Source organism: Letharia columbiana, assembly GCF_014066305.1.
Source record: "Letharia columbiana isolate WasteWater2 chromosome Unknown Sc0000006_s0, whole genome shotgun sequence".
NCBI classification, from domain to species: Eukaryota; Fungi; Ascomycota; class Lecanoromycetes; order Lecanorales; family Parmeliaceae; genus Letharia; species Letharia columbiana.
In genome coordinates, this window is record NW_023501042.1 from 899,577 (window position 1) to 919,562 (window position 19,986).

The window sequence follows — 19,986 nt, forward strand, 5'->3', positions numbered from 1 at the left end:
CCCTACGTCTGAGGCTAAAGCCATATTGAAAGAAGGCGACTCTCCGCGTCACGAGCATTACTCTTTCCCAGGACTCAACACCACAGAGATGATCTGATCACTTGCTCTTCTTCTTAGCTCCCCTTTTTTGCATATGCCGTATTCATTGTAGAGGCGATGCTCGCTCTTACAGCTTCACCGGCCAGCTCTTCTCGTCCCGGCCCCGCCTGAAGACTTGGTGTCTCCCGAAGCTCTCCTGCCCCCAAGGTTTCTGACCGACAAACTCTCTTGGATCCAAATTCAGCCGCCGATCCAGGCATACAAACTGGGTACATCAGCCACGCGGGTCGTCGCAGCGAATCTGTCCTGTTGGCACTGACGAGGTTTGCTAGCAAAGCTCTACGATAGCTCTTTGGGGTGAGCCGATTCACCAAGCTCTGGGTCGACAGAGCACAGTCCTTAGCAGAGATGCCTTGCTTTAAGGGTCTTGCTGTCAGCATTCATACACCGGAAGGTCCACTTCCAGAGTACTCCATCCAGAAGCAATCCCGATTCTCTCGCATAAGCTCTTACATCCCGGTTCCACCTGCCAAAATACCACAGAACTCGACGTCCAACCAACCTGAGCAATCTACGTTCGCTATCTCTATTACACTACTCACGCCGGGTCTCAATGTCCCGTACTCCCAACCCAAATCAGCACCAGAGAACCCTTACCCAAGACCTCGAATAGTCAGTGGGCTACCAAGCCTCACAGGAGATCGAGGGAGATATGGGAGTGTTATCGGTCCCTACGTTCCTCTAACTACATCACCCAACGAGACCATCGCTGCGTACATCTACTTTGACGGCAGGGCCAAAGAGGAGGTTGCTACGCTTCTACGAAGAGGAGAGGAGACATGGGTCAACTCAAGATGGGTTGGTGTACCCGAGTCAGAGGGTGGGGGCCTTGCAGAACGGGAGTTCCTGTTTCGAGAAGTAGGGCTTGAGAGATGGTTGAACGGGCTTGATCTGGAAGGGAAGGATGCAGCCGCAAAGATTGAGCGACGACGACAGAAGATAGAAAAAAAGAGACGGCGGAGAAAGCTAAAAACAGACAGCGATGACGAAGCTGAGTCCTCGCTGCTGGGAGGACAAGACCGGTCCGAAAAAGGTGTTCTTCGGTATGGGGCAGACAACCAATCGCCCTTGGAGCAGATGTCGGATTCGGATGAGATGTTCCTTTCGGGGTCAGGTTCGGACTCAGATGATGACCCAGTACCTGAATCAACGGGGCAGATCAAGGTTGCTTTGTTCAGGGTACTGGCATCTGGAGAGATCAAGAGGGGAGAATATTCGCCCCAATTCGATGCTCACGATGATGACGATGAGATGGGCAGAGGCAATGAGAACGGAGCAAAGACTGATGGGAACAGCACTGAAGAAGTAGATCATACAACGAGCTTTGCCCAGCCGAAGTCACTAGATCCGAAGTCGATTAGTACGCAGACGGTGACTGGGATCGATCCTCCAGATAGACCATTCGCTGTCTTCACGTTTCTGTACCGTGGCGAAAGTAAGCACTCTTCAATCATAAAATACGCTACGGAGCTAATGTATACCAGAGCAACTCCAGAAGATGGGGATCCTCCCCATATCACCAAAAACCCCAGACAAGCTTGCAGCCTCGAACGGCAAGCGAAGATCAATGCAAGCCGATTTTGCCAAGCTGAAACCTCTAAACCCGAACGGTCTTATGGGCTTCTCGACGTTTCGAGACCCAAATGAGCGATCTGAGACAAACGGGGTCAAAGACAAAGCCGGCAACAAGAGGTCCAACGATGAAGACAGCGACGAAGACGTTGGGATTTCGAAAGAAGTGTTGATCAAGACCGAGGGAGATGATATCCAGGAAGCCAATGGTATGCTATCGCCAGAGGACGCCAGACGCCAAGGCGAGCTGGCAGAAGGTGTCCAGAAGATAAGGGTAAGCATACCTCAGTCCACTGAAGACTCTCGCCGATGCTCACAATCAATCTAGTTAAAACGACAGCATTCCGCTGATCAGATGGACTTGCCTTCGCCTGCGCCTGCTCACAGGAAATCTCCCCCCTCCAACACTCCTACCGCAGGTTCTACCCCTCCATATCAGCAAAACGTAGCGCAATCACCCACGACGCTCCTCCCGAGTACTGTCTATGACGGAGGCTCTTCCAAAGCACCTGAGGATGCAATGATTGGCAGCCCACTCAAGAGGCAGCGAGCGAGCGTCTCAGGACTAGACGAGGAAGGTGTGAGATCGAAGCTTGGACTGGGACTCTTGGGTGCCAATGGAGATGTGCTTGGAGCCACTGCGCAAGACAAGAAGAATGTTGGGCCGGTAGCACAGGACAAGCCTGGCTTTGGCGATATCTTGGGCCTGTCTACACAAGAGAAGGTCATATTTGGCGGCCAGCTCGGATCACAGGCAGTAGATGAGGCAGTGAAGGCAGAGGAAATGGAAGAGGAGTTATGATATGTTGAAGTTATGTGGACTGCCAGCCCATGGTTCTCGGGGGAAAGGATTTACTTTCACCAAGGCGCATATGAGACCGAGGTCCTGGGAGCCCTTTTACAGGACTTAGCAATTCGGTATGAGGCGTCTTTTTTCGATTCGGGATTCGACAGATATTCATGCGCACCAGCTTTTTTGACTTGGGCGACTATCAAAGAGCTACGTAGGTGTGATAATCCTACAATGTATACTGATCGATTCCACTAGAAGTCAAGTTTTGAGAGCCAAGCCAAGATTGAAAACGCCAAAGAGGAAGAATAATGCCTGCAGGGCGGATGCCGTCGGGTGAAAGGTATTTATTATCCGTGACTACTTTACTATTTATGTCCTATTTATATTATGGGGGAGACGAATCGAGGTTCTGGAGGTGGCGACATAATCATATATATGTACCTATGAATCGTTGCCGTTGAAATCGATCTGTTACGGCGGCGGACGAATGCTATAACACTACGACAAAACTAAACTATCAAAAACAAAATCGACTTGATTGCAAGAGGGATTAACTAGATACGTTCAGAGGTAGAAGGATAAGTTGGACTATGTATGACTGGTGTAGAGCCTGATATCTACTATGGTCAAGGCCCACTAGTCATGTTGGCTAGGCAACCCCTGTCAACTCAAAGAGTATTTCTTAAAAAAGAATTTCTCGAAAGAATATCTCTTCAAGAGTACCTCGAAGCGGATCTCGAAGATTACCCGGAGAGTACTCGAAAGCGTACCCCGAAGAGTACCAGAAGCGAACCTCGGAGAATACTCGGAGAGTACCCCGAAGCGTATCACGAAGAGTACCTTGGAGAGTATGCCCTAAAGAGTGTCTTGAGAAAAACTTCGAGAAGGACCTGGTGGACATCTTAAAAAATCATCTTAAGAAGAGTATTCTAGAAATATTATAAAGAGAACTCTAGCTTATAGGGTATTTTAAAAGAATTTCTCGAAGAATTCTCAGGTACCTCGAAGCGGATCTCGAAGATTACCGGAGAGTACTCGAGCGTCCCCGAAGGTACCCGAAGCGACTCGGGAATACCGGAGTACCCGAAGCGTATCACGAAGAGTACCTCGGAGAGTATGCCCTAAAGAGTGTCTTGAGAATACTTCGAGAAGAAATCTTAATAAGATTATCTTAAGAAGGTATTCTATAAATATTATAAAGAGAACTTAAGACATTAGAATCTATAGATACTAGAAATCGTAAAGAAAGAAAATAGAATCAGAAAAAAATCTAATGATTTGATTTTGTCGTAGTATCAGCCTTCGTCCGCCGTAATTCTGGAGGTGGCGATATGTTAATTAATAAGATATACATGTACATGTACCTAATCGTTGCCGTTGGAACCCATCTGTCCCGGTTGGTCGGATTCTGGACGTTAAATCGTTAGCGTATTTTCTATCCTTACTTTATTTTGCAGTAAGGTACTTTACTTATCTTTTTAGCGCGATTATTTAAAAGTCCAAGATATTTCGGTTTCAAATTTCCCCCAGTCCCCGAGCAATCTCATCATCACACAACTCACTCACTCAACTCAACTCAACTCAACTCTTCTCCCTCCCCAAACACCTGCTACTCTATCACGTCAAAGAGTATCATCAACATCAACATCTTCATCTGCCTTATAAATCTCATCAATCCACTCACCAATCCCTCAGATCAGAGAGCCTCAATCCAGTGCGAAAACAGCGCTATCAAAATCAACATGCTATCCCTTACTTTCCTGTTTATCTCCCTCGTCCTGAGCTTTGCCGCCGCGCAGAGCAACACCACTTTCGATCCCACCTCTGTCGATTTGACTGAGAAGAGTATGATACCTCTCCTCGACTTCCAATCCTATTGACAACGCCAATGCTGACGGGGAACGTAGATCAATGGTGTCAAGGCGAAACGGCCAACTGCCCAACGTTATGTGGTGGACAAACACAGACCAAAGCTAACTCTTGCACTGGCGTAAGTCCCACACAAGACTCTTCCCAGCTGCAGCATCACCACCACCGTCACCATCATCATCACCAACACCCTCACCAACCTTCTCATTCTCCCACTCTCAATCCATTCTTCAACCCCAAAACGCCCCACCCAACTTAGCTAACAAACCCCTTCTAGTCATCCCTCGAATTCACTTGCACCTGCGCCAACGGCACCGGTCCCTCAAACATAGCCGCATACCAAGGCACCCTGCCCAACTTCATCTGCGAAGCCACTTTCGCCCAATGCCGTATCGCCAACCCCGGCTCTGAAGCCTGCAAGACCTGCGGTACCCTCATGCCTTCCGACGTCCAAGCCATCGCTTCTAGCACCTCATCTGCTGCAGCTACTTCTTCGACTGGCACTGCCACGATGACCAGTGCGAGCACCACGGCTTCATCGAAGAGCAAAAGCGGTGCTGGGAGGATCGAGGCGGCGGGAGGCGTGATTGGTGGTGCCATTGGGCTTGCTGCGGTTCTGCTGTAAGAAGACTTGAAGGAAGGGCTGAGTGTAAAGGGTGGTTCAATTCACGGTGGTATCCATTAGGGCCGAGGAATGCAGCGTGGTGTCGGCACCGTGACTGGTATTTAATATGCGTGAGCGTTAGTGGATCGAGCGTCTGGTGTCCGGTGAATCGGCATCTCTCACGCGCATCGAGCGGAAACATCTTATTCGGTGGCTCAACGCTCAGCGGAAAAGCATAATCAGACAAACAGTCTTTTGCACGTTGGCACGAGACCCGGTTCCCGTATCCATCCAATCGCATCAGCTCCTCTTCCCATGCATGCCTCAGTGTTCTCCTTCCCTGTTTCCAAAGAGGCCCCACCCAGTTCGCCGTCCGGAGCTCCCCCACTCTGGTTGTGAAAACGTCGTACCGGCAACGAGCGAGGGCGGAAACATCCGTCTTTCGAGAGAGCATGTCTGAACGGTTCCTCTCTCTCTCTCAAAACGCAGGTCCGGCAGGCAACGTTGACGGTCGGGTACGTTACCAACCCTCAGGGTTCTAACAGAGTCGATGTCGACGAGGGGAGTTTCTTGTGCTGTTCGATACTTTTTGTTTTTGAATCAGGTTGTTCACCGACGGGGCATTGTTTCGGGTTGGTGGCCAGGTTTAACGTGACATTGAGACGGTTTTAATTCCAACTAAGTGCCGCCTTCATTTTCTCTTTTTGCTTTTGGTGATAGCTTGCCTGACAGGCGGCTCGATCCGGCATGATCCAGCACAGCACTATTTACCAGGATGTAATCAAATATACATGTTTTACCATCTTACTCGCTATCAGAATCCGCAAACATATCTGCTGCTTTCGGCCTTCGCGTCCGTGCAGCTGCAGCGGGCGACGCAGCTTTCGGAGCTTCTGGACCAGCTCCTTTGCCCAATCTCGCAGCAATGGAAGCAGCCAGTGCCTCCCGCCTCGACAGCTCTGCTTTAGGCTGATCCTCTGATCCTTCTGTTCTAGGAACGCTGGGTTGTTCGTCGTCCGAATCAACCATGGGCTCGCCATCAACATCCTCATCCTCATCCTCCATCGGCACGCCATCCACATCTCCTTCATCCTCAACCATCGGCTCACCATCCACATCCATCTTATCATCCTCCTCCGCCCGCTTCGCCATCTCAGCTTCTCTCTCCGCCGTCTGCTCATCCACCGTCTTCCACCTACTCTTCGCCTTCTCCGCCACCTTCTCTGCCTCCTCACTCGCCATCTTTGCCGCCTCCTCCTCCTTCCCAAGCGGCGGATTGGCGAAGACGCTACCGAAATGCTCCTGACTCGCTTGCGGAAAGACACACCAGCCTTCCCATAGCGCTAACACGCTTTGGACGCTGCGTTTCCATTTCTCGGCACGCAGACGGCCCCAATTCATGCGTTTGTCTAGGCGGCCGAGATGTTCGAAGGTTTTGTGGCGTTTGAGGGCGGCTTCGAAAAGTTGGCGGTAGCGCCAAGCGTGGCGGACGCCGGAGGTGGAGCTGGAGGAGAGGATGTCGGAGATTAGGTACAGAGCTATGAGTTTGGCTGGGGAAAGGTCTTCTATTTCTTTTTCCATTGTTGAAGGGTTGGGTGTGTTTTCCGCGGGTGGGTCGTCGTCTTTTTCTTCATTTGGGGGCTGGCGGTCTGGATTGGCGCTGGTGAACGCGAAGGGGTTTTGTACGTTGGATACAATCATCTGGACTACTTCTTCTGCGCCTTCGCCGGCGTGCTGGATTGCAAAAGCCGTTACGCGAGCTACGTCGCCTCGACGGAGCTTGGCGTTGGTTGTAGGAAGTCTTGCGAGGAGGTGGACAAGTTTCGCTTTTTGAAGTGGGTTAAGGTAGGCTTCGTTGTCGGCATCTAGACTGGGTCCGTCGGGTGGGGGTGCTCCTCCGTGATGGTGAGCGTATCGTCTACGTCCTTCGTCTCCAGAGTCTTCGTCTTCAGATGAGTCGTAATCCGAGTCTGAGACAAGCTCTTCGAGGCGGGTCGCGTACTCGAAAGGCAGGCCTCTATCTGGCATTGCCCATGCTGCTCCACCTTCAAAGATGTGCTGGGAAGATGAGAAGTCGCGCCCTTTTCGTCTTGATGCTCCTGTAAGAATGTCCCACAGTCTCCAGCGATAGTACACACCGCCAGCACTACGAGAATCCCATAGCCATGCCCATTTCTCGTCGTTTTTTACCTCCTTTCTGCTCATAAGGAGAGCCTCAAACTCAGGGCCATGGGTCAGTAGCGCCTCCAGAGTCTTGTGTATAAGCTTGAGCTGCTTAAGATCTCCTGGTGGATTGACATTGACTTGGACTTGAGGAGCGCTTCTCCCATATTGTGTTGAATTGTACGATGATGGTGGAGCAAATCCGCCGCGATGTCCACCTGGGGGTGCTCTCCCCAGATTGGGAGGTGGTATAGGACGTGCACCAAATGGGAGGGAGGATATTGAAGACGAGAGGCCCAACGATGGCGTATCCAGGCCTATCGAAGCCGAGGATAAATGCCTCGAAAGCGATAGATAGAAGCCACGGCCCATGTATCTGTTTTGCAGAGCGCTAACAACGGTATCAATGTCGAGCGCGGGTGTGTCTTTAGCCAGAGTCACAACCGCTGATGAAGACTTCCGCTCCATTGTTCCGGGCCCAGAGGGAGGCAACATTCGTATTGCGTCCACTGTCAAATTTGGGGGCAGGATAGCCTTGATTGCGGCAGGCGACGTGCCTGGTGGCAGAGATGACAGACGAATTGTAGGCTTTGGTATAGCTCTCTCCTGCGTCCTCGAATTACTGCCAGTGTCTTCGTCGTCTGAGTGCTGTAAAGCAGTCTTGGGGTCTGCTGGACCCTCCCTAGCATCTTCAAAAGCGAACAGACCTTCCCTCTGCGTAGGTAGCGATCCATCGTAAGCTCTTTTGCGTGATAGTGATGTCGAAGGTGGCCCTAGACTGCCTGGTCCACTACCACGTCCTCCACCCAAGCCACTTTTGCCAGCATTTCCGGCAGGTGGCCCAGAATAGTGTCTCTTTCCAAGTCCCGTGAATCCTCCTCGATCTCCAAAGCCTCCTCCTCTTGAAGGGCCACCACTTGATCTCACTCCATTCTCCTCATCGTCAAAAGACTTTACGAAATCCTCATAGACAGCAGCTGTTTCTTCCTGCTCTCTTTGACGCTTTGCTTCCGCTTCCGCTTTCTGCTTTTCGAAGATAGACTTCTTGGTCGGTGCTGTAAGTTTATTGCTAATATCCGGGAACTCTTTGATTTTGGAGTCCTTTACCATGGCGAGGTGAATGTGACAAGGAGAACTGAAGCTCACAATGGCAGTGATGATTGCAGCGTCAGTAACCAAGTAACTCAGTATAGAGATCGGACGCTGCTTCAACAGCGTGTTTTTCCCGATCGGCTTTAAGGGTTGCAGACTAGATAAGTCCGTGAAGCGGGCCTGTAAAACGCTAGGTGGAGCTGCTGCCTCCTTCCACCTTGCCATCATGAGTGATGCAGGCGTCCTTCGGTCTCACGGTTCGACTCTCTTGTCTCCCGATATAGGAAATATGTCAACTGTTGATGAGCCAAGATGACCACCAAAAAAGAGATTCAGGCGCTGCTGCGATTTCTCTCCCAAGATGCGAGAATACCGCTTCCAACGGCTATGAGCAAGATTAAGGAGCTACAGAGCGCCAACCTCACAAGGCAAGAGTAGTCTTTCTGGTCTGGTCCAAAATTAAAACAAGCTGACCTCTGACTCAGCTCAGACTCTCTTGCAAAGTCATCCATCACAGCTATCCAGGCTATATTTACAGATGAGAAGCTCGCAAAGCAAGTATTGAGTGCTGCCAAAAGAATCACCAAGAAGAGAGGGAGGGAGCCTGGAGACCCTTCTTCGGAATCACCAGCCAAGCGCAAGAAGACCGTATCTACGGGAGACGTTGCTACTCCAGCTGCGATCGAAGAGTCTCTGGCCCTCCCTAAATCCGATGCTGACGAGGAAGAGCTGGCGAAGATTATTGTACACACCAATCGAGCCCCACTAGTCTTGGCGTTTGCGACCAAGTTACTGGAATTCACAATGCCAACCCAGCCGTTATCCTCCCGACTAAGCCTGGCTCAAGCAGTCGTAAGCGTGAATGCAAGGACTAAAGCCCTCAGCTTGGGCATAGAGAAGGGGACTAGTGCTGAAAACGATGGCTGGGGCCAAGGGCAGCCCAAAATTCGTGTAATGGGAAGGAGTATTAGAGTTATGAAGAGATGGGGTTACGAGTGGAAGGAGAAACCTGAGGCGGCAGGAAATCTGAAAGAGACCTCAGATGCTATGGACAGTCAAAAGACTTTGAAGCAAGACAGCGAAGCCGATGATGAGCCAGCACTGTGGGGCCTTGACCTCGAAGCTTTGCGTTCCTCTAATGGTCCGCTGGTCTCTGGTGCGCAGGGTGCGGAAGGTTCCGGCTTGCCCATCTACACTGCTCAATCCGCAAGAGCGTATCTGCTTAAGTCGTTTGCCTCGGTACCGTCTCCAACGGACGAAGCATCGTCGCCAAAGAAGAAGTCTGCAGCCATGCTAAAAGTGGAAAAACAATGGAACCTAGGCCTGGTCCTACGGGCATTGGATTTAGTGTTCCAATCTTGGGCACTCTTGGACCGCGAAGAGCTCGACAAGAGAGCGTGGGCTTGGTACGTAGCCGTCAGACCGGAAGTCGAGAATGGTGTTGCGGGATGGGGAGGGAAGGGAGAGGTAAAGCTTTCTCAGATCCTGAACTTGCGAAGAAAGGGCTAGGCCAGCCAGAGGATAGCAGATGGAGAAGCTCTGCATCTGGGGAAACCACCAGAACCGCGAGTTCCTTGATATAAGCGGAGGCCAGTCCGAGCCTTCCAAAATAGGTCCAAGGCCAATCCCAAGCGCTCTTGCTCCAGATGTTGGCCACTTCTACACTCTGTTCGATAGCGGTAAGAATTTCTTCTTGCGCTGCCGTCCTATGCGAACAACAATCTTTGTGCCAATATTCCCATCTGAGCAGAGCAATGGAGGCGGTGCAAATTTTTTTTGTCAAGTTCTAGGTCAGAGGCCTGTTGCATAAGCCATAGGCCTTTGGCACTTGTTCGTGCGTTCACATTTCCATGATGACGCTCAAACTCTTCATAGTGATTGTCATCTACCACCTCTTTTCGACTCATGCTGCGCTGGTGACTTTGCGATCAGCAGGAAATGAAGATCTTCTTGCACTCGGATGAGAATCCAGAGACTACTGATGATACCGTGAAGGAAATACCGGATGAGCTAAGGTCTCACTTATCGAAGAGTCCAGAGCTAAGCTACCTCTCGTCATGGAAACATCTACCTCAATTACATGCGGGATTTGCCTGCAAAAGGAACGTCACTTGAGCTGTGATGAATGGACAATTTACAGATGCCAGATGTATACAATGTTAAGTAAGACAAAGAAAGGAGAGTGACAGGCTAGAAGTGACGTAGGTAAACATGAAAGTAGCCAAAAAAAAAAAAAAAGAAAATTTTATTTTTTTTCCCCTTTTTTTTATAATTATAAAAAAAAAAAAAAAATTTTTTTACCCCCAAAAAAAAAAAAAAAAAAAATTTTTTTAAAAAAAAAAAAAAAAAAAAAAAAAAAAAAAAAAAAAAAAAATTTTTTATTTTAAAAAAAAAAAAAAAAAAAAAAAAAAAAAAAAAAAAAAAAATTTTTTTTTTTTTTTAAATACAATAAAGATTAATAGAAAAAGGTTTTTTATAAATATTTTTTGTTAGGCTAAGTACTTTACTATTCTTAGAGATGTCGTGCATTGGCGTCTCGGGCGTCTCAGGCGCGTCAGCGTGCTGCTCCGGAGGTAGAGTAATCGACTTCAGCCAAGCCGACCTCCTCGCTATTACTTCCTTTGACTTGAGAATGGCAGGAATTAAAGAAAAACGGCAGAATGCTAGCAGAGCCTGTGCTCGACACAGATTGATATAAGACCAAAGAGTAGGTCTTGATAATTGGCCCACTCACTCCTGATTGTCTTACCTGCAAGCGCCATTATGTCCGAGCATCTGTTCAACATCACCTCGCACATCATTCCTGCATCTCACATTCGAGGCTTTAGAAGAGGAATCCAAGACGAGCAAAACGGCCATCTACGTTTATCTCTCAAAAACTATGTTCCAAAAGACCGACAAGCAAAACCAGGAGACCCTACATTAATCCTAGCCCACGGCATCGGCTCTTCCAAAGAATCTTACGAGCCATTCCTCGACGAACTTGTCGCCCACCTACCAATCCGCGGTGCCTGGGCGTGCGACGTGACCCACCATGGCGCTTCATTTTTACTCAATGAAGAAATCATAGGAGACGAACCGCACTGGCTCGACAGCGCCAGGGATATGCTCCACATGGTCAATACATTCGCAGCCCAGATGCCTCCTCCAATCTACGGTATCGGCCAGTCATGGGGCTGTAATAACATAGTTCTAGTGTCCCACCTCCACCAACGCCTTTTCGCAGGCATGGTACTAATTGAGCCCTATTTCGAAACCGGATACCGACTCCAATCGCACGGAGTCGACAAGCCTCCAGAGCACTCCCAGCATCGGATCGCCATTCTGGCAAGACGAAGAGATACGTGGACATCTCGCGAAGAAGCAGCGGCCAAATTGCGCGCGACTCCTTACTACGCCGTCTTCGATCCGCGCGTCTTTGAACGCGTGGTCAAGTATGACTTGCGTGACATGCCAACGCAGCAGCACCCGCACGCCGTGACCTTGACGACTCCCAAAGCCCAAGAAGTATACAATTATGCGCGGCCTGACCCGCCCTTCCCGGGCTACGAGGCGGCACCAGACTACAAGACCCGTCCCGGCGATAGTGTTGTAGTTCCAGGCTTCTATCGTGGCGAAGTCAAGCATGTGAGGCGTATTCTACCTCAGATTCTGCCACCGCTCTTGTTTCTGTGGGGTACCAAGTCCGATATTGGCAATTCTGCGTATCCCCAAACGGTGATTGACCAAACCGGGGTCGGGGATGATGGGAATGGCGGCGTTGTCTCTGGTAAAGTACAGTCGAAATACGTGAAGGGGGCTTACCATGCTGTACACCTGGAAATGCCCGGAAAAGCTGCCGAAGAGATCAGCGAATGGCTGAAAAAGGAGCTGCAAAAGTGGCATGACGAGATGATGAGGAAGAAGGAGCAGCAGCCGCCTTTTGACCCTGGCGTACTGAATCCGCTGTGGCTTGAAAAGCTGTCTAAGCTCTGACATGGCAAACATATGGCCAAAGTCTTGTGCTTGGAGAGGCATTATAGCAATCAAAGCACCCAATTATCCTACAATTCACCCTTTGCCTATGATACATGAGCTAGCATAGCTGCTCCTCCGTTTCTTCAGTCTCTTCAGTCATGGTAGACATCATGGGTGGACCGCCCATGGGTTACGGGTCTGATCAAAAGCAACACCACAAAGCCAGTATATCACCTTTCCTCTCGCCCTACATAATTGTGGGCAGATGATGATGTATGATGGAATAAAGCACAAACACCTCCTGTCATAGCCCCGAGTCTCCGTTCGCCGTCGCTTTTGCAATCGTCAAACTCCTCTATTAAAGTAGCCTGCGCGTGCCCCTATGTCATGTCACCGTGCGCCTTGCCAGCGCCGCATTCATATGTGCTGAGTAAATTGATCACCCCAATGCTCTCGCTCTTGCGCCGAATGCGAAAAGCGTTCACACATAGTTCGAATCTACAACAATAGGTTAGCACTCATTCGTAGAAAATCGTATGTAGAGATTTACCAATGGTGAAGCTTTGATGAATGGCAACTGGAAGAAATTGTAGTCCGAATTCTTGATCAGTTCCAATGTTGTGATGACAAGGCCCCATGGATGTGGTTTGATCACATGGAGACGCTCAAGCAGTACTCGAGTGATTTGCTGGCGCACATCCGATTCCTGCTGATCCGCCAGATCTGTTCCGAAAAGGTGGAGGAGAGCATAGCTGAAGTAGTGGGTATGACTGTTGGGATAGCGAAGTTGGTGAGCCATAGCACTAAGGAAGTAGTAGCGTGCTTCTGGATGAAGCTCCCTCGCCAGCTTGGTCATTAAAGAGGCTTGAGGAGAGTCACCGGTAAATGGCTGACCGCCCTTCTGCCCAGCCGTCGCAATTGCGCTTTGACCAATGTACAAGACGATAGCGTGTAGAAGAGAGGGATCCACAGCTAGGCCACGATCAATCGACGTGTACACTGCGTTAGCTAGATGAGTAAGATTGTCACTCGAGATCTCATTACTCCTTAGCGATGCATCGATGACATCTTTGGTGTTGCTTTGAATGAGAGGTCCAGTGTAATCGCCAACGATCCTGGGGGCTTTTCTCATCTCTTCTAGACGATCTACCTTTAGTCCTGTCACGAATGGATCAGGGAGCTCTGGAAAGGAAGACGGATAGGCGCTGAGCACAAGATTGTGAAGCTGCGTGCAGTACCGTGGGATAGAGTTGCAGAGGCGGAAGTGATTTTCCGCCAAGAATTCAGGGAAGTCGTGGTGCAAGATGAGAACAATGCGGAGTATGCCTCGGTAGAGGTCCATTGCGAGAGGTGTGATGGTGCTCGGCTTCAGAAACTGGCAGATGTACGACAGCGCTGCCTCCATGAGCTTGGCAAATGAGTCCCAACCCTGCCAGATATTAGTAAAGCAGTGCGTAGAGGAGAGAGCATAGCTCACCTCATCGTTTGAGAGCTTCAACAGGCTGGGCATGAAAAGCCGGTGCGAGATCAGCATAAGCCAGCTGTAGGCGAAAGCTGGGAAGTGATGAGGTGTCAACATCAGAAAGTTGTTTGCGAAGACGATGAGCATGTCTCGGTCCGGTGTATCTCCTTCTCGCCCAAAGTCATGCCAGTCGCACAGAATACTCGAAAGGAGGCGAAAGAAACCCCGTTGGTTGAAGCGCTCTCCTTGCATGACGTGATGGTTGTTGATTATCAAGGTAAGAATGGCCAAGATTGAATTCATATACGCGGCCTTGTTACGTTTCACAGACCCATTGATTTCGCCTTGGTTCTTCACCAGTAGCACAATGAGCCTGGCCAACCAATCGACCTTGAAAAACGGTTCGTCCGAGTTCCCATCAGCATTCAGACTAGCATGGCCGTAATTATCCATCGCGTCGTCAATGCAGAATCGAAGGAACACAGACATATCCTCTTGTGAGCTGACCAACTGTTTCTGGTGCAACTGTGATATAAAGGCTGGGAAGATATTTTCGCTAGGGCTTTTTGGCGAAGCATCGCATATTGCAGCCCATTCTGCGAATATGTACTGCATTTGATGCTTTCTAATAAGACTCTCGTCGGGTCTGACGTCGACAGTCGCATTGACTCCCCACTCTTTCAGTCGTTGGACAAGTTCCTCGGCCTTGATCAGGGCGGGATCCTCCATGAGCCATTGGCCTAGAGCACCTAAGCTGCTCGCAAAATCGGCCCGTAGTGCCGTCGGATGGTCGTTGAGCAGCAAGGCATCCATGATGTCGGACAAGACTTCAAGCGCAAGCTCCTCCCGGTCATAGATCAAACCGGTCAAAAACATGTCGAGTTGCTTTAGTTGCAAAAGATCAACCTTGACCAGTGCGGCCGTTACATCGATGTTGAAAAGTTTCTGTTCCTCTAAATTCATTGCCCATATCGCGACCTCCTTTCTGATGCTTGGGTACGTCAGACACAATCGTGCCAGTAAATGCACGAACACTTCGATCTCGAGACGTATCATGGAATTCCCATAGATCCCTTTGCAGATCTCCTCGGCACAGTTCATGGCAATGGTATCTGGAGACGAGGCAATCAGGTCCCATGCTTGGCTAAGGACCTCTACCAAACAACGGTCTCGTTGTATCTCACTCATAGATCGATCTGGATTTTCCTTCACCATTCGACTGGTTTCACCAAGGAGCTGGGATAAGCGATCCTGAACGGCGTCAAGATCCGCGTATCCATTTGTCTGGGCTGCGGCCATCAAATTAGGCACCGGCGGCGGGAGCATACGACCGGTCTGTTGCTGCTGCTGAGAATGCTGGTGTGGCATTGGTAGCGTCTCGGCGGGAGTGTGGACATTCGGCACTGATGCAAATGCCTCCTGTAGTACGTCGGGCAGCTGTCTCCCGCTGTCTGCTGAAGCAGTTTGAGTGTGGCTTGCGGGTCCCCGGGATTGCCTGGCAAACTCAAGATAGATTGCCATTTGCTCTTGATTTAAACCGCCAGATGCCTGCTTGTAGGGATCTGGGATGAATCCGGCCCACCGATTGAAAGCTGGATCCATGTAGGGCTCGCTGGGGTGCTCGGCCCGATGTTGTCGTCGCTGTGCTATCTCAGCCTCGATGTGAGCCTCGATCTCGGGCATAGATCGCTCTTCAGCTTGCTTCTCTACTATGTTGCATGCCGTGTCCAGATTATCATTCACGCACATCAGAATAGCACCTTCAGGAAATGCTTGGTCTGGAAAATCTGTCTGCTGCGCCATGCGGATGTAATTTGTCATGCTCATCTTGAGGGGCTCTTTGCAAGTAACGAGGGCAAGACTTCCAGACAGTTGGCGCACCATCTGTTGTGCAGCTCTGCGCACTCGATCTTCGTCCGATTCGCGAGCGAAGTCCTTATGAATCAGAGCACTAGTTGCGATCGTTGCGATGGTGACTGATCTCTCCACAACCGGAGCGATGATCTCCAAGATAGCGCGTTTGACGGCCTCTTGAACAATGTCACGTAGTCGAGCTTGAGTAGCAGGGCTGCCGGTGGCTGGCGGAAACACGAGCACAGATTCCAGATCCGGCAAAGCAGAAGACAATGTGTCAGTATCAAACCTTGAGCTTCGACCGGTCCGGCTAATTCCACTCAAATTCATATCGTCGAAGCCGTCCAGCCCGTCGGGTAGCACACTACTCGGCAAGTCCTCGTCGTGGAGAGGTCTGTTTCGAATCGTCGTCGAAGCATCCTCCTCGTTCACAACCATGCCGAATTCCTTACAGAGAACCTCAATCTCGAACTTCTGGTTCAGCTTGATATCGAAATGGAAGTATAATTCGAGTAAGGCTGCGATTATTTCCATAACCCAAGGGTTCGGTGGCTTAAATACGATCGACCTTGTGCCTTGTGCCAGGACGTTACAGGTAAACGGAATAACGAGGATCAATCGCTGTGTCTCGAGACCCTCGATGAGGAAGTCCAAGAAGGAGATGTTCTTATGCTTTATTGGTTTGTCGCGTGCAATCGTCAAAGACCCCAGCCATGTAGAAAGGTTCTTTAGATTCTTTCGCTCGGATGCAGATTGCATTGTGGACTCGGCGTTGAGTATTTTCTGGACACTGACATAGGTTTCTCGAAGGACTTCATTCCATAGAACTTTGTTGCCAAGGAGGTTCAATATGTCAAGGTAAAGCGGCTGATAATTTGGTTCGACTTTGGCACGCCCCTCAACAAGGAAGAAGGCGAACCATTGATGATGCCTGTCCTGGAGCGCTTCCTGGAGCTGACCCAATCTACTCTTCAGATTTTGCTCAGAAACATTGTTAAAGAAGAAGACGACTTTTTCTTGTGTCTCTTCGTCAGGCTCATCATAAGCTGAAGAGGGCTCTGCGTTGACGGATTTGAAGCGGAAGGTTGTGTCTGGAGAAAGGAAGTCGTCAATGTCGCCGTTTGGAAGGCTTATTCCATCCGCTAAGCCATTGACAGCATTTGAATCATCCGGTCCTTGAGAACCATTTTGTGAAAGCACCTCGAGGGCTCTTCTGTACGGCTCGGTACCACGAAGATCGGGAATTTGCGCCAGTCGATTGCAGTATTCGGTCCACTCCGGCTCTCGAAGCCTATCAAGAACATGTAGCAATGCCTGAAGGCCGAACTTGTACATTGACGCTTCCTGCGGATAGTCCCGGACGGAGTCCAAAATCATCTCTTGACCCACTCGAAGGGTTAGATCTGATATGAGGCCGACTGAGATGATACCACCGAACAGCACGGCAGTCGTTGCTAGCGGGCCTAGGGGGTATTCGCCGAAACATGAAAACTCGTCAAAGAGCCCGTGTATCATACAAGCAAAGAGATCAACCTTGTTCCGATCATTGGAGGCTTTACATTCTTGTAAATACTCCAAGATGTTCTCTACCTTCAGGTCACCATTGTACATCCTTTTGTATAGCGCTTGCATCTCATGGTCCGCAGTTTTTGGTAATCGGTTGCTCTCTTTGCAGTCGACATCAACGTTCTCTTCTATCCCTTCACAATAGATGATCAATCTTGGGTATGCCTGTAAGCATTGTCGTTGGAGTGCTTTCAGCTCGGATCTATCTGTCATATGCTGGTCTAGCATGGCCAGGAAATCATAGACCGTCTTCATGGCCAGGCTCACCGTCCGCGGCTCCGACTGTTCGTCTCGTGCGATTCGGAGCTCGTCCTGGGCCTTCAGCATCAAGAATTTGAAAACACCCATAACGAATCCACTGGCATCCTGTGCGATTTTGTCATCTGCCCAACTTTCAAGGTCAAGGAGGCCTTCGCGATGTGCTAGCGCAGCTAGATCTAGGCCAAATCCATTCATGAGTGTGAACAAGTCCACCAACCACTCTTGCTCCCGTGCAAGATCCATTATCATGGTTAATTCAAGCGGATCGTCGATGTGGGTTTCGACGAGTTTCGTCGCGACCCATCCTTTGTCTTGTTTCCACAGTGAGTGAAGAACATAGTTGTGATCTGGTCGCTCCTTGTCCAGGAAGATCCTCAATAGACTTGACATGATGTACTCCTGTCCTTTGCTCCATGGCTTTGCGATCCCTGCAGACGAGCAAAGAAACAGTGCCTCTTTGCCACGAATAATCTCCGCCAATAGTGCCTCCACTTCCTGAGACGGCATTTCATCAGGGCGAACGATGAGATCGAACATAGCCGTGACTGCATCTAATGAGATCATCGTGTCTCGTATTGCTCTTTCGGCATGCTGCGCAACGTTCTCAGGGGCATCCAATAACGCATGGGCATCGTAAGCTGGGCGTAGGTCGGGTATGTTCGTTGCATCGAGCTCTGATGGCTGACACGATAGGAAAGCTCGGATGAATGAGACCTGTGTCTGGGGGTTGCGCCATCGACCTCCCCAAAGTTGCTGGATGTCAAATTGAGCGTTCTCCTGAGACATTGGGAGCAGTGCATTATATAGAGCGAGGAATTGGTCCCTTGAGACCTCAAGACCTTTGAGATCCAGCTCCCGAACCACTGTCTGCCAGTCAAAGAAACGCTCCACGTAGTCGTGAACCGCAGATACAAACACAGCAGGAGAGTATTGCTGTCGCGCTGGGATCAGCACCATGAAGAGAAGTGCACCGGCTACCTGTCTCTCATCCAAGGTTTCATCCGTATGCCGTGATAGAAATTCTTTTGCGGCTGTAGGACTGCTCGTTACTTGAGGGCCACGGAGATGAATCTCCTTCACCAGGTGATACTTCATTTCTAACAGGTTGAATAAGAAGAGTACTGATCGTACTTCCGATGGCACTGTTATGCCTTTTTGAGAATAGCGATGCTCCAGCGCGTAGCCCAGGCGCTTCAGGTCAATATTTGCTCTTGAATCTTGGGGTAAATCTTCGAAGAATCTGAGGGCGCATGTTGCGAGTAACGAAGGAGCGACATCGTAGTTGTCGTTTTCGAGATTTGCGAGGCTTGCAATGATGCCGTCGAAATTCTCAAGAAGTATGGCTCCAGCTGCAAAGATTCAGTAACAGAAGCCGACATACGACGTGGTTTGGAGAATACCCTTAGCCTTCAGATCTGTTTTCGAGACGTGCGTAAAAGCTGAAGCCAGCAAAGTCTTCGCCAACGGATCTAGTCCGAAGTGATTCATGAACGTCGCAAGGTCAAAGTCACGAAAGATATCGCCTTCAGAAGTGTCTATTATCTCTGCAATTTTTGGAGCTTGCTCAGAATCTTGCGTTATCTTCTCTATCTCTTGCACTAATAGGTAGTAGTTGCTGGGATTTTCAACATTGCGATTGGTACCTGGGAATATTTGGGGAGAGTTCCCAACAAGGAGGCGACGAAAATATTTAGAGAAGACTTCCATGCCGTTCGAGTCCACGAGCTACAAACGAAACGGTCAACAATAAAGCTACACAGAGCAAATCATTGGAGGCTGAGGTTTGGAGAGTCATACCTTGTGGATAGCCTCTGCTTGGGCGTCCCACTTTGCTTTACCTTCCTTCTCCGTTATAGAGCCCAGCAGCAGAAAGACCTGAGTCACGACAATCTTAGATACAGAGGATTGGCCAGACGCAGCCGAAGAGGAGATTGACCCCGTGAATGGTCGATCAAAGGCGTTGGTTGTGGGAGAGCTCAAACTATATTGTGGTAATGGAGGAGAGAAAGTTTGATGCCTAGAGCTTCCTCCGCCACCACTACCCCCACCTCCTCCAGCTTGAGATGCGGTGGTCGAAGCCGCGGCGGAGGACGCCGAATATGGAGTCGAAGATGGCGTGATGGCTCTTGACCGAGGTGACAAGAGCGACTGACCTGATGGAGCTTGTTGAGATCCAGATTGCAGTGAAGGAAAGGTTGTCGCTGCTATAGAGGAGGGATATGATTGTCTGCTGTTTTCGTTCTGTGTTGAGGAGTTGAGAACGGACGAGAAGGATGGTGTGAATGGCGAGGAGGATGAGGTGTGACTTGGGCGCCCTGAATATTCAAGCGACGAGGAGCCAAGATTAGTTGACAAAGGAGTGAGCCCACGGCGAGCGCTTGTTCCCGGGGCAGGTAGCCCCCAGGCTGACTGTTGTCCCCTCACTGGCTGTGCGCCCGAATTCCTGTTTGTACTGGAAGCAATCGAGTTCTGAGCTGCAGGCTGAGGGGGAGGGAAGCTGGTCATCTAGGATAGACAAACATTCGTAAGGATCCTGACGGGATCTGGTGACTGTGGATATAGGATCACTGTTTGGGCGGAACAAGAGAACAAGAGAGGGGGAAGGAGAGAGCTTGATGTCATTCGAATAGAGTACAGAAGTGAGGCATGTAAGTAGAAAAAGGTCAATGTTCTGAGGCTCAACCCCGAAAGGAC

At 49.9% G+C, this 19,986-nt stretch overlaps 6 protein-coding genes across 6 annotated transcripts; 4 read left to right on the forward strand and 2 right to left on the reverse strand.

Moving 5' to 3' along the window:
- Nucleotides 1-447: 447 nt before the first annotated feature.
- On the forward strand, nucleotides 448-2,473 carry HO173_002967 (uncharacterized protein; the record flags this gene model as incomplete). Its single annotated transcript, XM_037304898.1, has 3 exons — nucleotides 448-1,534; nucleotides 1,584-1,945; nucleotides 2,000-2,473. 3 exons carry the CDS (start codon nucleotides 448-450, stop codon nucleotides 2,471-2,473), a joined length of 1,923 nt encoding a protein of 640 aa, XP_037168391.1.
- Nucleotides 2,474-4,206: 1,733 nt separating this feature from the next.
- HO173_002968 (uncharacterized protein) lies at nucleotides 4,207-4,958 on the forward strand (the record flags this gene model as incomplete). The annotated part of the gene is made up of 3 exons (XM_037304899.1): nucleotides 4,207-4,309; nucleotides 4,372-4,454; nucleotides 4,611-4,958. The coding sequence occupies 3 exons, from the start codon at nucleotides 4,207-4,209 to the stop codon at nucleotides 4,956-4,958; spliced, it is 534 nt and encodes a 177-aa protein (XP_037168392.1).
- A 783-nt stretch (nucleotides 4,959-5,741) lies between these two features.
- On the reverse strand, nucleotides 5,742-8,420 carry HO173_002969 (uncharacterized protein; the record flags this gene model as incomplete). The annotated part of the gene is made up of 1 exon (XM_037304900.1): nucleotides 5,742-8,420. The coding sequence occupies one exon, from the start codon at nucleotides 8,418-8,420 to the stop codon at nucleotides 5,742-5,744; it is 2,679 nt and encodes an 892-aa protein (XP_037168393.1).
- Nucleotides 8,421-8,504: 84 nt separating this feature from the next.
- On the forward strand, nucleotides 8,505-9,701 carry HO173_002970 (uncharacterized protein; the record flags this gene model as incomplete). The annotated part of the gene is made up of 2 exons (XM_037304901.1): nucleotides 8,505-8,620; nucleotides 8,678-9,701. 2 exons carry the CDS (start codon nucleotides 8,505-8,507, stop codon nucleotides 9,699-9,701), a joined length of 1,140 nt encoding a protein of 379 aa, XP_037168394.1.
- A 1,254-nt stretch (nucleotides 9,702-10,955) lies between these two features.
- On the forward strand, nucleotides 10,956-12,167 carry HO173_002971 (uncharacterized protein; the record flags this gene model as incomplete). Its single annotated transcript, XM_037304902.1, has 1 exon — nucleotides 10,956-12,167. One exon carries the CDS (start codon nucleotides 10,956-10,958, stop codon nucleotides 12,165-12,167), a length of 1,212 nt encoding a protein of 403 aa, XP_037168395.1.
- A 399-nt stretch (nucleotides 12,168-12,566) lies between these two features.
- Nucleotides 12,567-19,797, reverse strand: HO173_002972 (uncharacterized protein; the record flags this gene model as incomplete). The annotated part of the gene is made up of 5 exons (XM_037304903.1): nucleotides 12,567-12,647; nucleotides 12,700-13,578; nucleotides 13,627-18,641; nucleotides 18,693-19,017; nucleotides 19,090-19,797. 5 exons carry the CDS (start codon nucleotides 19,795-19,797, stop codon nucleotides 12,567-12,569), a joined length of 7,008 nt encoding a protein of 2,335 aa, XP_037168396.1.
- Nucleotides 19,798-19,986: the final 189 nt, after the last annotated feature.